The following is a 16725-nucleotide window of genomic DNA, read 5'->3' as shown; positions in this document are numbered from 1 at the left end:
TCCTCGAAACGTTCTTGACCCGTCGGCGTGGACACCATTTGTAGTCTCCTGGCTCTTCGGTCTCTCAGCGTCTTCCTCGACCGAAACGCTCGACAGGCTTCACAAGTATCCTCCTTGTGCTCAGGGGACAAGCACAAGTTACAGACCAGATGCTGATCCGTATATGGATACTTGTTATGGCATTTTGGGCAGAAGCGGAATGGGGTCCGTTCCATCAGCCTTGAAGTCGCACGTGGCCGGGCCGACCAGGCCCCGACGGGGGAATCGAAAAAACCCCGAAGGGCCACCGGAGCTCTTCCAAATTCGGTGTCGATTTGTTCTAATTAACCCGATACCGAACGCAAACAATACCGACGATTTTTTCCGAGATTCTAACTAACTTTCCGACCCGAAACACGGAGCGAAAAGGAACACGTCCGAACCCGATGGCGGAAAAAAAACAATCTAAGATGGAGTCGACGCCCATGCGCAATGGAGTCGAAATGGGAGGAGTCCCTCGGTCTCGTGACTCGAAAAGACTTCTTCGAAGAAAAACAACTTGTAACACTCCGAGCCCAACACCAGATGGCGGACTGTGCACAGCATGTGTATCTGCAGCTACACATGCCATCGAACATATAAATTACCCACAAGTATCCAAGATGCCTAAAGAGAGATAAAGATAGCAAGGAGCTCCTATATACAAAGGAGAACCAACTATATAATTGTTAAAGCATTTAGTGTGTGGTCAGCAATACCCAGGGAGGTATGTGTTGCCACTGAGTGGTACAGCTCTGTATTCAGGACAGTAGTAGAGAAGAAAAATGCTTCTAGGGGACTCGGGTCAAATGCTGGCCACGTAAACAAGGCCAGTCACAATGGAGCGGAGCTGCAGCATGTCAGATTGGAATCATCCGAAAGACGCCAGACGACATGGAACGTTATTTAGGAGTTCAACGTGGGGAAATTAATGTTAATCTCAAAGTTAGTTGGGCACATGCAACCAACAAGAGTTAATTATGGAGCTAGAAAGGAAGCATGCTGTATGTGTATCTTGAAAGAGTACCTGCTCTTATCGTGATTGAAATGATCAGTTAAGTCACAGATACAATATTGAAAAACCAGCCAATGGAAAAAAAAAACGACTGTATTAGAATTATTACTGACCGGTCCATTCGCTTGCTGATCATGGCTAGCTGCTGCAGGGTTGTAGCAATATCGTGAGGACACATTCCTGTTGCTCGGCTTAGGCCTTTAATACTTAGTTGCTTTTCTCGGTGGTAGGAAAGGTATTCCAACACAACGCTTTTCCAATACGCCAAGTAAGAAAGGCGGCCCAGGTCAGAAAGCGGCTTCTCAGGCGATCCAGCCTGGCCTTCTTTCCGGGAGAGCAAATAGCCTGGCAAAGAGAGAAAAACACCTCAATTAACATACTAAATGAACAAAATAACTAAGATATGCATCAGTGCACAAAGGTTTGTAAGAATTGAACACCAGGAAATAAGCAGTGCAATGACATCGTTAAAGAGATGGTTATCTTGGAAGAAGAATCATTAGTCCTGCTGCACTTTCATTAGCACAGTTTCACGGAACTGGTATCAATAAGGACGTTTGTCTGTGTATTAGGGCGTGTCTACTTCTAAAGAGGTCCATTTTAACCCAGGAAAAATAATGTGCAAGATAGCTGCCAACTTGTGCATCCTGACATGAGTTTGTATAATACAAACTAGCTTTAGGGATTTTATGTGCTTTTGCATCAAAGGAGAACAACTGCATTAGGGCTGCGGGGCGCTTGATAAGGCCAGGAGAGGATAAGGCAGTGCATCCTGCAAGAAAAGTGGGCCTGCAGGACGCAGCAAACGTCCGACACTTAGGAAGTGGGTATTTAGCAAACACATGAATAAACAAGATTGACCAACGGAGCATACCAATAGCAGGTATAGAATTAAAGCTACTGGGCTTACAATTACTAATAACAAGCATCAAACAAAACCGCTCAATAGGTGGCTACAGCCAACAAACCTCTTTGCAGTTGGAAATATGAAAACTAATGAAATAAAGAAAAACTCAAGTGTGTCCCATACATCACCTTGAGATGCACATCTGGGTACTCTCAGGGTGCGCTCTGACAACGGCTATGTTAGGTTACTGCTCTACTGTTCTAAGAATGTATTTTTTGGGGGGGAATATATATTTTCACTGGAAAAAAAGACCAAGTTACGGGGATGTAGGTTCTGGATTTACAAGCACAAAACCATAGAAATTCAGCTATTACAATTAGAGTTATTTCAAGTAAATAAAACTCCTGTCCTAAGGTAACCATAACTTGCGCCCGCACCATGAACAGTTTTCTCATCAATAATTTTATTGCAAATGTTGCAGTGATATCAATTATACAGAATTATGAAATATATATGGAGTAATTAGCTCTACATGGTGGGGGTGCGAGTTATTTACCTTAGGGAATATGTTATAGTTAATTATTTCAAGTAACCATAACAAAATTTCTATGGTTTTGTGCATGTACATTCAGATAACGTTCCTGTAACAGTTGTTTTTTTCCAATGAATTTCTAAAAAAATTCTAATTACCAACTATAACTTCCTTGTAATTATTTTTCAGTGAACAGTTCTTTTTTTTTTTTTTAACGCATCTGGAATTGGCCGCAGGCCAGGCCCTGCGACCAACCCCCTGCGTGTATTTAACCCCATGCTATTCACAGCCTTTGACCTTGCACAATGGGGTTTAGTTGCATGGCCTGGACATAGATTTTGTTTCGATTCAAAATTTTGACTATTGCAATTGACCCCCGTTGTTATCCATTTTGGTCTTGCCAGCACATTGAATTCCCATTGGGTCATATCGGTTTTCTTCTTCTCCTTCCCCCCCCCCATCCAGTCTGTGTTTCACTTCATACTCTTTTCTATTTAGCATGTTGTGGTATCCAGTCCGTCCTTATGTTAATTTGTTGCATATACTTCTAAGATGGCCCCTTTATTTCAGTCTATCTTCTATTTTTGTGTTTATGGAGCAGCAGTGCTCGGCGTTCCTATGTACTGTTAACAAGATCCTTATTTGGAATACTTTCAAGATGGCCGCTCTGTGTTGTCCGTTGTTGATTTCTAGCTTCTTCTCAACACCATCTGGATTTCCGGGTTTTCTTAATTATTTAAACTGTGCTCCAGCGGGTTTTTTTTTCCCCTCACGCATTGGGACCGGCGTTTCACCTTCACCGGCCCCGCAATGATTAAAAACGGTCGCTCTGACCGTGTTACTGGCTATGGACCCCGCCTAATTTACATCATCAATATTCTCTCAGTAAGACTTTTTTTTATTTATTTTTTTTATTTTTTACTTATCGTGTGGGGACGGTTTGATTTATGGCTCTTTCACGTCCAGGGCGTACTGGTTTATGTGCTGTGCCTTTCTCGTGATGGTCTATAACAAGCATGATTTCTGAAGTTACATTAACTACCTTGCGACGGGCACATAACTAGTCATTTTTCTTTGATCCTCGTGCGTATTTAATATTGTTAACTGATGTGATTTTGTTTTTCCTGATTGTATAATTTCTCTCTTTTTCATTAGCATTGATATGTTCACATTTGTGTATTAGAAACTGCCTCTTGGCTTTTCTTATTTATTTTTAACGTTTTTCCTTTGCTAGGCACTTTATATATGACCGTATCATTGATTATCATGACCAACTGGATAGTACTTTGGTACGCCCACTCTCTCTTGCATTATCTCCTTACATTGTTTTTTTCGACTTCTCATTCTGGTTTCGCACTAGGTGGAAACTTTGCTTTCCTGGTTCGTGTATACTTTTTTGGCACGCCCACTCCCTCTTACATTATCTCCTCACATCGTTTTTTCCAACTTCTAACAGTGGTTCTGCACTGGGTGGTAATTTTGTTTCCTGGTTTTTCATAGTATTGGTGCACCTCTCAATTCTTCCCGGCTTTCTTTGCCGGTTCTTCCCAATACACTGTACTCGAGTATTTCAAGACATCTCTTATTTAGATATAATACTTATGCACGTTTATGTCCTTTCACGTACATTTGCACTGTCTGTAATAGGGACTCCGGTCCTGTTGGTATGTAGTGTATCATCATTTTCTTATCCATGCAACTATTTCCTTTCTTTTTTACATTTCGTATATCCTTGTTCTATGTTATATTACAGCCCTGAAGAAGCCCTTTGTTGATGGGCGAAACACGTTGGCTGTTATTTCTATGTACCTTATGCTGTGATAAGACTACTGTGCGAATATCAAGTATTGGAATTGAAAATTAAATGCAAGATTTGCTTCATCACCACTACTGGAGTATTGGACTCTTTATTGTATCTGAATAGTTGCTTTCCAAGTGGTGCACCGCCTTTTTGAGTTCATTTTATTGGGGTTGTTCTTGCCTCTTAGGCTCTCTATGCAGCAGGGGCCTTGGTGGAGCTGCACGCTTTTTGATACCAGAAACAAATATTATTTTACGTATTACTGTGGACAGCCAGGCACCTATAGGTATTTGGGCGTTACCTATGAGCTTGCTGCATGTTTTTTGTTTATTACACGGACATTACTACATAAGTTTAGGTTTTACTCATACAAAACCATGGGAATGCAGCAGTTCTAGTTAAACTAACTTGTTGCCCAAAGTTATTTTCTAGCACGAGTTAAGTTTATTATAACTAACTGCTGAATTCCTCAGTTTCTTTTTAATGGTCAAAACGTTGACCTAACTTCTCTGTGAAATTTTTTTCCACTGAATATATATTTCTCCGCTCCCCCAGCTCCTTCTAACAAAGGGAAAACCGAGGCACACCAATGGACTTAGTTTTTGTCAGTTTACTTCAACAATAAGGAACACCAGGTTTCGACAAGTCACGGTCTTGATCACGTGATCAAGACAGTGACTGATCGAAATGCACTGGTGTGGCTAGTTCTTCCCTTTGTTGCAAGGAGTTAGGGGCAGCGGAGAAATATTAATGGCAGTGACAGCCACCAAGCAAACCCCCGTTCAGGATCTGTGTGGAAACTAGTATATATATATATATATATAGATATATATATATATATAATAATAATAATAATGTCACTTACCCAGTGTACATCCGTTCGTGGCATGTTGCGCTGCAGATTCACATGCTATGCAGTCTGCCATCAAGTGTTGGGCTAAAAGTGTTACAAGTTGTTTTTCTTCGAAGAAGTGTTTTCGAGTCACAGGATCGAGTGACTCCTCCTCTTCGGCTCCATTGCGCATCGTCTCTATGTTAGATTGTTTTCCCGCAGAGGGTAAGGTAGAAGTGATAGAGTATAAAGAAAAGAGATGTCCATGCAAATGGAGTGTATGTATATATATATATATATATATATATATATATATATATATATATATATATATATATATATGTGTGTGTGTATATATATATGTGTATATATATGGAAAATGTCACTTACCCAGTGTACATCTGTTCTTGGCATGTTGCGCTGCAGATTCACATGCTGTGCACTGTTCCTGCCATCTAGTGTTGGGCTCGGAGTGTTACAAGTTATTTTTCTTTGAAGAAGTCTTTTCGAGTCACGGGACCGAGTGACTCCTCCCTTTCGGCTCCATTGCGCATGGGCGTCGACTCCATCTTACCGATTGTTTTCCACACATAGGGTGAGGTAGGAGTGGTAGAATGAGGATACTAAAGATGTCCATGCAATGGAGTAGATATGTATGTACATAGTTTGTGGTAAAGGAATATTTATTTACATATATACAATTTAAATGCAACTAAAACGGCTACAGTCTCCCGGGGAGGTGGGAGGGCGCATGTGAATCTGCAGCGCAACATGCCACGAACAAATGTACACTGGGTAAGTGACATTTTCCGTTCGATGGCATGTGTACCTGCACATACACATACTGTGCATAGACTACAAAGCAGTAATCCTCCCGAAAGCGATGGTCAGCCTGTAGGAGTTGAAGTTGTTTGAAATAATGTTCTTAATACAGCCTATCCTACTGTGGCTTGTTGTGTTGCTAACACATCTACACAGTAATGTTTAGTAAAGGTATGAGGTGTAGACCAAGTGGCTGCTTCACAAATCTCGGTCATTGGTATATTACCTAGAAAGGCCATTGTTGCTCCTTTCTTTCTAGTGGAGTGTGCCTTTGGTGTAATGGGTAATTCTCTTTTAGCTTTGAGGTAACAGGTCTGAATACATTTGACTATCCATCTGGCTATGCCCTGTATGGATATAGGGTTACCAGCATGGGTTTTTTGGAAAGCAAGGAACAATTGTTTAGCTTTAAGAAATGCTTTTGTTCTGTCTATGTAATACATTAGCGCTCTCTTTATGTCTAATGTATGCAGTGCTCTTTCTGTTCCAGAGTCTGGTTGTGGGAAGAAGACCGGGAGCTCAACTGTTTGGTTTAGTTCAAACGGTGATATGACTTTTGGTAAAAATGTTGGATTTGTACAGAGAACCACTTTATGTTTGTGTATTTGTATAAAGGGTTTTGAGTAGTAGAGATTTGACTTCTTCCTGTAACAGATTGATGTGTTCTGTGGATAGTTTGTGTGGTTTTGGTGGAATGATTGGGGGAGTTTGTATCAATTCTAGGCAATAACCATTGCGGATAATTGATAGTACCCATTTGTCTGTGGTAATGTTTTGCCAATTGGTGTGGAACTGTTGTAGTCTTCCCCCTACAGGAGAGGTGTGGAGTGAAGGGGATGAGACAAGTCACTGCTTAGGGTGCTGTGAAGTTTGTTTAGAGGTTTGAAATGTCTCTCTATTTCTGGGATACTGTCCCCTATATGTGCCCTTAAAACCACCTTGTTGGTATTGAGGTTGGTAGGTTGGTTTTGTTTGCGATGTGGATGCCTCTGCTGTTTGTGTTTGAAATCCACCTCTAAACTGAGGTTTCCGAAAGAATCACGTGTATGGTGTGGAGTAGAGTGCACCCATTGCTTTGCGGTGTCTGAGTCTTTGCGCACTTCCTAAATGGCTGTGTCAACTGCTGGGCCAAAAAGTTGCATTTTATTAAGTGGCATATTTAACACCGCTTGCTGTATTTCGGGTTTAAAGCCTGAGGACCTGAGCCATGCACGCCTTCTTATTGTTATTGCAGTGTTGACACTTAGGCAGCGGTGTCTGCTGCGTTTAGGGCAGAACAAATTTGATTATTCATGATGGCTTGCCCTTCCTCCACCACAAGCTGTGCCCTCTTCTGATGTTCTTTGAGGAGATGCTGAATTATGTCTTGCATCTCATCCCAATGGGCCCTGTCGTATCTAGCTAACAGTGCTTGTGAGTTAGCTATCCTCCTCTGATTCGCTGCTTGGGATGTAACTCTCTTCCCTGCCGCGTCAAACTTTCTGCTTTGTCTGATGGGGGTGCATCTCCTGATGATTGGGAGTTTGCCCTTTTTCTGGCTGCGCTGACTATAACTGAATCTGGAGGAACTTGTGTTATGTTATCAGGATCAGAGGGAGGTGGTTTGTACTAGCTCTATCCTGGGCGTGATTATACATGCTTTAACTGGCTTGTTAAATGTTTGATAGCTGTGTTTTAACATGCCTGGCAGCATGGGGAGAGACTGATATTTTGAGTGGGTGGAAGAGAGGGTATTAAACAAAAAATCCTCTTCTAATGGTTCAGTGTGCATAGAGACCCCATGGTAAACTGCAGCCCTAGCTATGACTTGATTATACACAGTGCTATCCTCAAGTGGTGAAGGCTTAGAGGGATAGCTGCCTGGGTTATTGCTAGGAATTTGTTCTGGATCATAAAGATCCCATGGATCTACATTGTCCTGTTGTGAGTCAAAAGAGTTTGATGGTGACTGCACTGGTGTAGGACTGGTAAGATGAGAGATATGCAGGTGTGGAGAGTGAGGAGGAGATTGAGGAGGTGGTGGTGGTTTTTCCTTTCTTGGCACTTTAGCTGGTGGCTGCATAGTGTCCAATTCCTCCTGAAAGGCTAGCTTTCTTTTAGGTTTTAGAGGAGGTGCTGTTAGGATTCTTCCTGTTTCTTGGTGGATATGAATCCTGGCATGCCTTTTGCATATTACTTCAAGTATTGGCTGTACTTGAGACTCCTCTTCAGAGGTTTTGTGGCTTTCTTTCAGTCTCTTAGAAAGTCCATGCTCCTCTATGTAACCTGCTCTTTTCAGCTTCGAAGCCAGCTTTTTTGGTATCGAAAAAGATGGTGTATTGGATGTTCTCTGCTCCGAAGGGGATTTCCGACTCCAAAAAACAGTGTTTGCTCGAGTCGGACACGGAGCCTTTTATCGACTCCAATGGTTTCAGAGGAGTGGCCTTTTTCGGTGCCGAACTGGCAGTTTGGTCACCGGATGTCTTTTTTCGAGTCGAGCCACGGCCTTCTGGCTGTGGCGTACTCAAGGCCTTATGTTTCAGTCTTTGTGATGGTACAGGGGCAGGCGTACTCACATGTTGTCCTGCCGTGACCAGTCTGTCTTCCCCGGATTCCTGGTCGGAGTTGGAACCTCAGTCAGAGACTGCTGTCTGCATGATCTCTTCCTCTTAGACATCAAGATGTTCGGAGCTTCTGGACGCCATCTCGAGTCTTCATGCCTTCCTGGCTCGAAGCGTCTTTTTGGACCGGAAGGATCGGCAGGCCTCACAATTTTCTTCCCGATGATCTGGGGAAAGGCAAAGATCGCAGACAAGATGTTGGTCTGTATAAGGGAATTTTGCGTGGCACTGAGGACAAAATCGGAATGGAGTCCGATCCATGAGGCTTTCACGCGGTCGGCCCAACTAGGCCTGAGTTGTGCGCGTGCGTCCCGAAGGGCAAGTTAAGTTTTCTTCTCTGACGGTACCGATGTGTAGATGGAAGATGTTAACCCGATCAATACAATACCAATGAAAATAAGGTGTTTTCCAAGTTTTCATAATCTAACTTTCGGAGCGAAAGGAAACACGTCCGCACCCGACAGTGGAAAGAAAACAATCGAACATGGAGTCGATGACCATGCGCAATGGAACCAAAGAGGAGTCACCACTCGATCCTGTGACTCGAAAACATTTCTTCTAAAAAAAAAAAAACAACTTGTAACATTGAGCCCAACACTAGATGGCAGAAGTATAATGCACAGCATGTGTATCTGCAGCTACACATGTCACTGAACATATATCTATAGATATATAAACCTTAAAACAGTCACCATGTCCGATGCCAACAGTGCGGCAGACAGACGAGGTCGCGATCCTCTATAGGGTTACAGCCTACATGTCATTGACAAAGCTGTGCAAAAGGAAATGCAAGTCAATAGACCAGATTTATTAGTTAAAAAAAGTTGAAATTCCAGCAAGATAAACAACCCATAAGGTTTGCCACTACGTACCATAGTAGCATTTATGAGCTTAAAAGCATCTCTAGAAAATATTGGCCAGCTTTGAAAAAATATAACATTGGCAACAAATCTTGACAATTACCCACATTTCACTTTTAGGAGAATTATCTCTCTAAAAGGCTCCCTTTGCCATGTGTCTTTTACCACAAGGGGAAGTTATGAATCCAATCCAAGGATTTTATGTGGGTGGCAAATGCCAAGCCTGTAAACAAAGTACTAACACCGAGAGACTAGAGTTTCCTACATGCCCAAAACCTTTTGACATCAGAAAACATTTATCATGTACTTCAGATTACTGTATTTACACACTAATTTTCCCAGTCTAACAAATATTATATTGGCAGTACCATCCATTCAGCCAAGAAAAGTGTCTTGGAACATATGAGAGCTGTAGGAAGTTGGCTCTGTATGCACTATTTCAAAGTAAGGAATAGTATGCACAGAGTCCAAGGGTTCCCCTTAGAGGTAAGATAGTGGCAAAAAGAGATAATTCTAATGCTCTATTTTGTGGTAGTGTGGTCGAGCAGTAGGCTTATCAAAGGAGTAGTGTTAAGCATTTGTTGTACAAACACAAGCAATAAAAGAGGAACACACACTCAAAGACAATTCCAGGCCAATAGGTTTTTGTATAGAAAAATATATTTTCTTAGTTTATTTTAAGAACCACAGGTTCAAGATTTACATGTAATACTTCAAATGAAAGGTATTGCAGGCAGGTACTTTAGGAACTTTGAATTAGCAAAATAGCATATACACTGTTCACATAAATCACATATAGCTATTTTAAAACTAGACAGTGCAATTTTCAACAGTTCCTGGGGGGAGTGAGAGTTTGTTAGTTTTTGCAGGTAAGTAAACCACCTACGGGGTTCAAGTTTGGGTCCAAGGTAGCCCACCGTTGGGGGTTCAGAGCAACCTTAAAGTTACCACACCAGCAGCTCAGGGCAGGTCAGGTGCAGAGGTCAAAGTGGTGCCCAAAACACATAGGCTTCAATGGAGAAGGGGGTGCCCCGGTTCCAGTCTGCTAGCAGGTAAGTACCCGCGTCTTCGGAGGGCAGACCAGGGGGGTTTTGTAGGGCACGGGAGGGGAACACAAGTCCACACAGAAAGTACACCCTCAACGGCACGGGGCGGCCGGGTGCAGTGTGCAAACAAGCATCGGGTTTTCAATTGAAATCAATGGGAGACCAAGGGGTCTCTTCAGCGATGCAGGCAGGCAAGGGGGGGCTCCTCGGGGTAGCCACCACCTGGGCAAGGGAGAGGGCCTCCTGGGGGTCACTCCTGCACTGGAGTTCGGATCCTTCAGGTCCTGGGGGCTGCGGGTGCAGTCTTTACCAGGCGTCGGATCTTAGAAGCAGGCAGTCGCGGTCAGGGGGAGCCTCGGGATTCCCTCTGCAGGTGTCGCTGTGGGAGTTCAGGGGGGGGCAACTCTGGCTACTCACGGTCTGGCAGTCGCCGGGGATTCCTCCCTGAAGTGATTGTTCTCCACAAGTCGAGCCGGGGGCGTCGGGTGCAGAGTGTCCAGTCTCACGCTTCTGGCGGGAAACGCAAGTTGTTTCAAAGTTGCTTCTTTGGTGAACAGGGCCGCTGTCCTCTTGAGTTTCTTGGTCCTTCTCGATGCAGGGCAGTCCTCTGAGGATTCAGAGGTCGCTGGTCCCTGGGGAGAGCGTCGCTGGAGCAGTGTCTTTAGCAAGGGAGGGGGGGGGGGGGGAGAAAACAGGCCAGTAGAGCTGGGGCCAAAGCAGTTGGTGTCTCAGTCTTCTCGGCAGGGTTTTTCAGCTTAGCAGTCCTCTTCTTCTTAAGTTGCAGGAATCTGCGTTCCTAGGTTCTGGGGAGCCCTTAAATACTAAATTTAAGGGCGTGCTTAGGTCTGGGGGGGTTAGTAGCCAATGGCTACTAGCCCTGAGGGTGGGTACACCCTCTTTGTGCCTCCTCCCTGAGGGGAGGGGGGCACATCCCTAATCCTATTGGGGGAATCCTCCATCTGCAAGATGGAGGATTTCTAAAAGTTAGTCACCTCAGCTCAGGACACCTTAGGGGCTGTCCTGACTGGCCAGTGACGACTCCTTGTTTTTCTCATTATCTCCTCCGGCCTTGCCGCCAAAAGTGGGGCCGTGGCCAGAGGGGGCGGGCAACTCCACTAGCTGGAGTGCCCTGTGGTGCTGTAACAAAGGGGGGGTGAGCCTTTGAGGCTCACCGCCAGGTGTTACAGTTCCTGCAGGGGGAGGTGTACACCCAGTACAGGCTTTGTTACTAGCCACAGAGTGACAAAGGCACTCTCCCCATGTGGCCAGCAACAGGTCTGGTGTGTGGCAGGCTGCTAAAACTAGTCAGCCTACACAGATAGTCGGTTAAAGTTTCAGGGGGCACCTCTAAGGTGCCCTCTGGGGTGTATGTTACCATAAAATGTACACTGGCATCAGTGTGCATTTATTGTGCTGATAAGTTTGATACCAAACTTCCCAGTTTTCAGTGTAGCCATTATGGTGCTGTGGAGTTCGTGCATGACAGACTCCCAGACCATATACTCTTTATGGCTACCCTGCACTTACAATGTCTAAGGTTTTGCTTAGACACTGTAGGGGCATAGTGCTCATGCACTTACGCCCTCACCTATGGTATAGAGCACCCTGCCTTAGGGCTATAAGGCCTGCTAGAGGGGTGACTTATCTATACTACATAGGCAGTGTGAGGTTGGCATGGCACCCTGAGGGGAGTGCCATGTCGACTGTCGTTTTATACCCACTAGCACACACAAGCTGGCAAGCAGTGTGTGCTGAGTGAGGGGTCCCCAGGGTGGCATAAGATATGCTGCAGCCCTTAGAGACCCTCCCTGGCATCAGGGCCCTTGGTACCAGGGGTACCAGTTACAAGGGACTTACCTGGATGCCAGGGTGTGCCAATTGTGGAAACGAAAGTACAGGTTAGGGAAAGAACACTGGTGCTGGGGCCTGGATAGCAGACCTCAGCACACTTTCAAATCAAAACTTAGCATCAGCAAAGGCAAAAAGTCAGGGGGTAACCATGCCAAGGAGGCATTTCCTTATAAGAGCAATTAGCCATAGTGATAAAACGTATCCAGTTACGAGATACTTTAAAGAATTTCATGATCAAAAAATGGATTTATTAAAATTTGTGGTTAAGGACAGAATCCCAGTCAGAGAAAGGTGGAAATCGAGTATTGTTTTTTTTTTTATTATATGTTTTTAATATTTGTGTTTTATTCACTTAATAGGTGGAAATTTTACTTTGGGTGTTACATTAGCGGACCTTGAATTTTGATAAGAGGAAAGCAACAGAGCTATTGTATCCTTTTAAATGATTCATCCAAATTTGTTATCTGGATGTATAATACAGAATATTACAATAACCCTTGTTATTTGAGAAAAGTGTTAAACTCTAACAAAAATTGTTTGCCCACTAGGGCTAGACAGGTTTGGACTGAAACAGAAAAAATATAGCATAAAAAGTAAAACACAATAGACAATGTGTAAAGGAAGTCTAATGATTATTGTTGAACGGTTATGCAAGACTGACAGGGTATCAGATTGATTAGTGTTTGATTTGTGATTTAATCAACAATATTGATAATTTCCCATCTTTATATAAATATGCTCTGCAAATAAAACAGTTGGGCTGTTTAAATAGGTTTAATAATGGATGATGAAAAATGATGGCTATTAAGTATTGCAAATTTTGCAAACTACACCAGTATTGAAATTAATTTAATTCAGTAGGATGTGATCATCAAATGTGTAAACAAAACAAGGACCATCGAATATGATACTGGTCTTGCATTTTTTGTTTCAATTTATTCTACTTCATTTGCTTTAACAGTTTTGCTTAGATGGCTGAGTATGATTTGGGTAATTCAAACTTTTTAGTCGTTCAGTAATGGCCAATATGGGTTGTGGCGTTTTGGTCACAATGGTAAGAAAACGAGTTACTTACCTGTAACTGTGGTTCTCCAGTATTGGTATCTTTCATAGATTCACATGCTTGAATCATTCCCCGTCGTCGAAGTGGGAGTCCCACGGTACATAGAAAGCAATAAATAGAGAAAAACTTTTTTTTTTTTTTTTCATTGAAGTCAATAGGAAAAAACACATTCATTTGTAGAACTATCAGCCTCTTTAGAAAGAGCCCAAACTTCAACCAATCAGGCGTGACCACCCCTTTAGAACCCTCAGCACAGAGGCTCAGTCTGTCAGATTTCTCCGCACTAGAGAATACAGGAAAAAATCCAAGAAGGTGAGCCTCTCTGGGGAGGAGGGTGGGTCGCATGTGAATCTATGAAAGATACCAATACTGGAGAACCACAGTTACAGGTAAGTAACTCATTTTCTTCTCCAGTATTGGGGTATCTTTTATAGATTCACATGCTTGAATCAGAATAGCCAGCAGTAATAACAAAATGTTACTTCTTGTAGCACCAATAGCATGCATAATTATAATGCATGTTGTCTGAATCTATATAAGCAATTAACATCTGCAAATTAAGTGCTAACCATATTAACTACATATAGTATCCATCTATATATATATAAAATACCCCGCTATATAAATATACACACACATACATATACATACATATATATACACATACATATATATATACCTACACATACACCTCTATCTATATAAAAACATATGTATCCATAGCTACACATATGCAACTATATACTTTAAATTATACTTCAAACAATACCCATAGGACGGAGGGTAGAGATTATAGGCTCACCTTACGTGAACAAATTGCGCAAAACTGCTTGTCCAACCGCAGCATCCACCTTGTCAGTAGCTTCCAGGCAGTAATGCTGGGTGAAAGTATGAGCACGTGGCCATGTTGCCACCCTGCAGATCTGGTTCAGAGGAATTCCAGCGAACAGAGCTGTGGAAGTGGATACCGCTCTAGTGGAATGCGCTCGGACATTGGATGATAATGGCTTCCCCGCCAACTGGTGGGTCAACTGAATGGCGGAAGAGATCCAGCGCGCTATAGTTTGTTTAGTAACTGCGTTACCGTGATTGATCTTTCCATAGCTGATAAATAATTGTTCAGATTTACGGAAACCACTTGTCCTTTCTACATAGAACTTTAAACAGCGCTTAATGTCTAAAGAATGCAGAGCTCGTTCTGCTGCCGTTTGAGGATTTGGAAAAAATGTTCTTAGAACTACTGGTTCGTTTAAGTGAAAAGATGATGGAACTTTAGGTATAAACTTTGGATTTGTTCTCAAAATGACCACCTCTGGCTTGAATTGAAGGAAAGGTGGAGAAATTGTGAAGGCCTGGATATCGCGGACTCTCCTTGCCGATGTCGAGGCTAAAAGAAGGGCCGTTTTAAAAGAAACGAACTTTAGATCCACTCTATGAATAGGCTCGAACTGATGTTTCATTAATTAGGAGAGTACAATGTTCAAATGCCATTGTGGTGCAGGACGATGAATTGGTGGAAACATTCTAAATAAACCTTTAAGAAATTGTTTTATTATTCTGGAGGACCATAGTGAAGGTGACTGAGACGTTCGTCGGAAACGTGATATGGCAGCCAGATGCACCTTAATCGATGAATGTGAAAGACCGGATTTAGCCAAATGCAATAAATATGGCAAAATTTGTTCAGGAGATGATGTTAGAGGATGGATGCTGGAAGCTGCGCACCACAAGCAAAACCTCTTCCACTTGAACTTGTATGTGCGATTTGTAGACTGAGCTCTGGCACAGGCAAGCACCTCTCTGCAATCCGGAGGAATATTTAATCTATCGAATTCATAGAATTCAGGAGCCGGGCTGATAAACGAAGAGATGTCGGGTTGGGATGACGAACCTGACCCTGGCTCATTGTCAACAGATCTGGTATTGCCTTCAGCCGAATGTGAGGTTGTTCCAATAGCAATAGAAGTTCTGTGAACCAGAACTGGCGTGGCCACCTGGGCGCGATTAGAAGAATCCTGCATTGTTCCCTCTTCATCTTTAGCAGAAGCCTCGGGATGAGTGGCAGCGGGGGAAAAGCGTATGCATAAATCCCTGACCATCTGATCAAAAACGCATTCCCCTTCGAACCCCTCTGCGGACGCCAGCTTGCGAAGTGTCGGCATTTCTTGTTGTTTATGGTCGTGAACAGATCTAGAGCAGGTTTGCCCCAACGACGAAAGAGACTGTCGAGAACCGATTGATTGAGTTCCCACTCGTGGCAGCTGGTTCGATTCCTGCTCAAGGCATCTGCCCAGGTGTTGGTGATCCCTGGGAGATGTTCTGCTCGGATGGAGATTCGATGCTGAATCACCCAATGCCACAGCTTCTGCGCCTCCAGAGATAATGCTCGAGATCTTGTGCCTCCCTGCTTGTTGATATAATGCATGACCGTGGTGTTGGCCATCCTTATCAAAACTGAAGAGCCTCTGATGTTCGTGAGGAAGGATTTGAGTGCCAAAGCCACCGCTCTTAACTCTAATACATTTATGTGGAGAGTTGATTCTTGAGTGGACCACTTTCCCCTCACGGAAAGATTCTGTAAATGAGCACCCCATCCCTCCAGGGATGCGTCTGTTGTTACTATGTGCATGGTCCTGTCCTTTAGAAATGACAGTCCGTCTGAGACTAGGGGAGTTTCCTTCCACCACGTGAAAGCCTGTTTCGCTGAAGGGGTTATTTGTACTACCTCGTCGAAAGAGCCTTCTGTCTGTTTCCATTGGTTGTCTAGTTGTTGTTGAAGAGTCCTCATTTGCAGACGACAGTTCCTTATCAACGGAATGCAAGACGATAGTATCCCTAGAAAAGACTTGTAAGTCCGCACTGAAACGGACCTTCTTTTGCTGAGCCGTGCTGCTAAGTTTCGAAGTTTCTTTCTTCTGTCCTGCGAAGCAAAGGCTTTCGCTTGCAGAGTGTCTAAGATGGCTCCTAGAAACGTGATGTTCTGAGTGGGTTCTAGGTGAGACTTGGGGTAATTGACTGTCAAACCCAAAGCTCCGAAAAGGGAGAGACATGTCTCCGTGTCTCTGGCAGCCTTCGACGCTGTACGTGCCTTTATTAGCCAGTCGTCTAGGTACGGGAACACCTGTACCCCTAATTGTCTGAGGTGGGCTGCCACTGGCACCAAAACCTTGGTGAACACTCTTGGAGCCGACCTGAGGCCAAAAGGAAGCACTCTGAACTGGTAATGCCTGCGACCCTGAACCGCAAGAATTTCCGATGATTGTGGTGAATTGGAATGTGGAAATATGCGTCCTGAAGATCTAATGATGTCATAAAATCCCCTCGGTTGAGCAGGCTCAGAACGTCTTGAAGAGAGATCATGCGAAAAGATTGCTTCTTGAGGTATTTGTTGAGCGAGCGAAGATCTAGAATAGGCCTCCAGTCTCTGGTCTTCTTCCT

At 43.5% G+C, this 16725-nt stretch overlaps 1 protein-coding gene across 5 annotated transcripts in view; it reads right to left on the bottom strand.

Moving 5' to 3' along the window:
- KAT6B (lysine acetyltransferase 6B) overlaps window positions 1–16725 on the bottom strand; it is a 346743-nt gene that overhangs the window by 35433 nt on the left and 294585 nt on the right. For all 5 annotated transcript variants that reach the window (XM_069240850.1, XM_069240852.1, XM_069240854.1 and 2 more), the window contains exon 13: window positions 1147–1378. In XM_069240850.1, the coding sequence (XP_069096951.1) occupies window positions 1147–1378 (232 nt within the window). The remainder of the gene's footprint in view (window positions 1–1146; window positions 1379–16725) is intronic.

The sequence above is a fragment of the Pleurodeles waltl genome, chromosome 6 (genome assembly GCF_031143425.1).
Source record: "Pleurodeles waltl isolate 20211129_DDA chromosome 6, aPleWal1.hap1.20221129, whole genome shotgun sequence".
Classification (NCBI taxonomy): Eukaryota; Metazoa; Chordata; class Amphibia; order Caudata; family Salamandridae; genus Pleurodeles; species Pleurodeles waltl.
The sequence above is the reverse complement of the archived record's forward strand: the minus strand, read 5'-3'. Positions and strand labels throughout refer to the sequence as shown.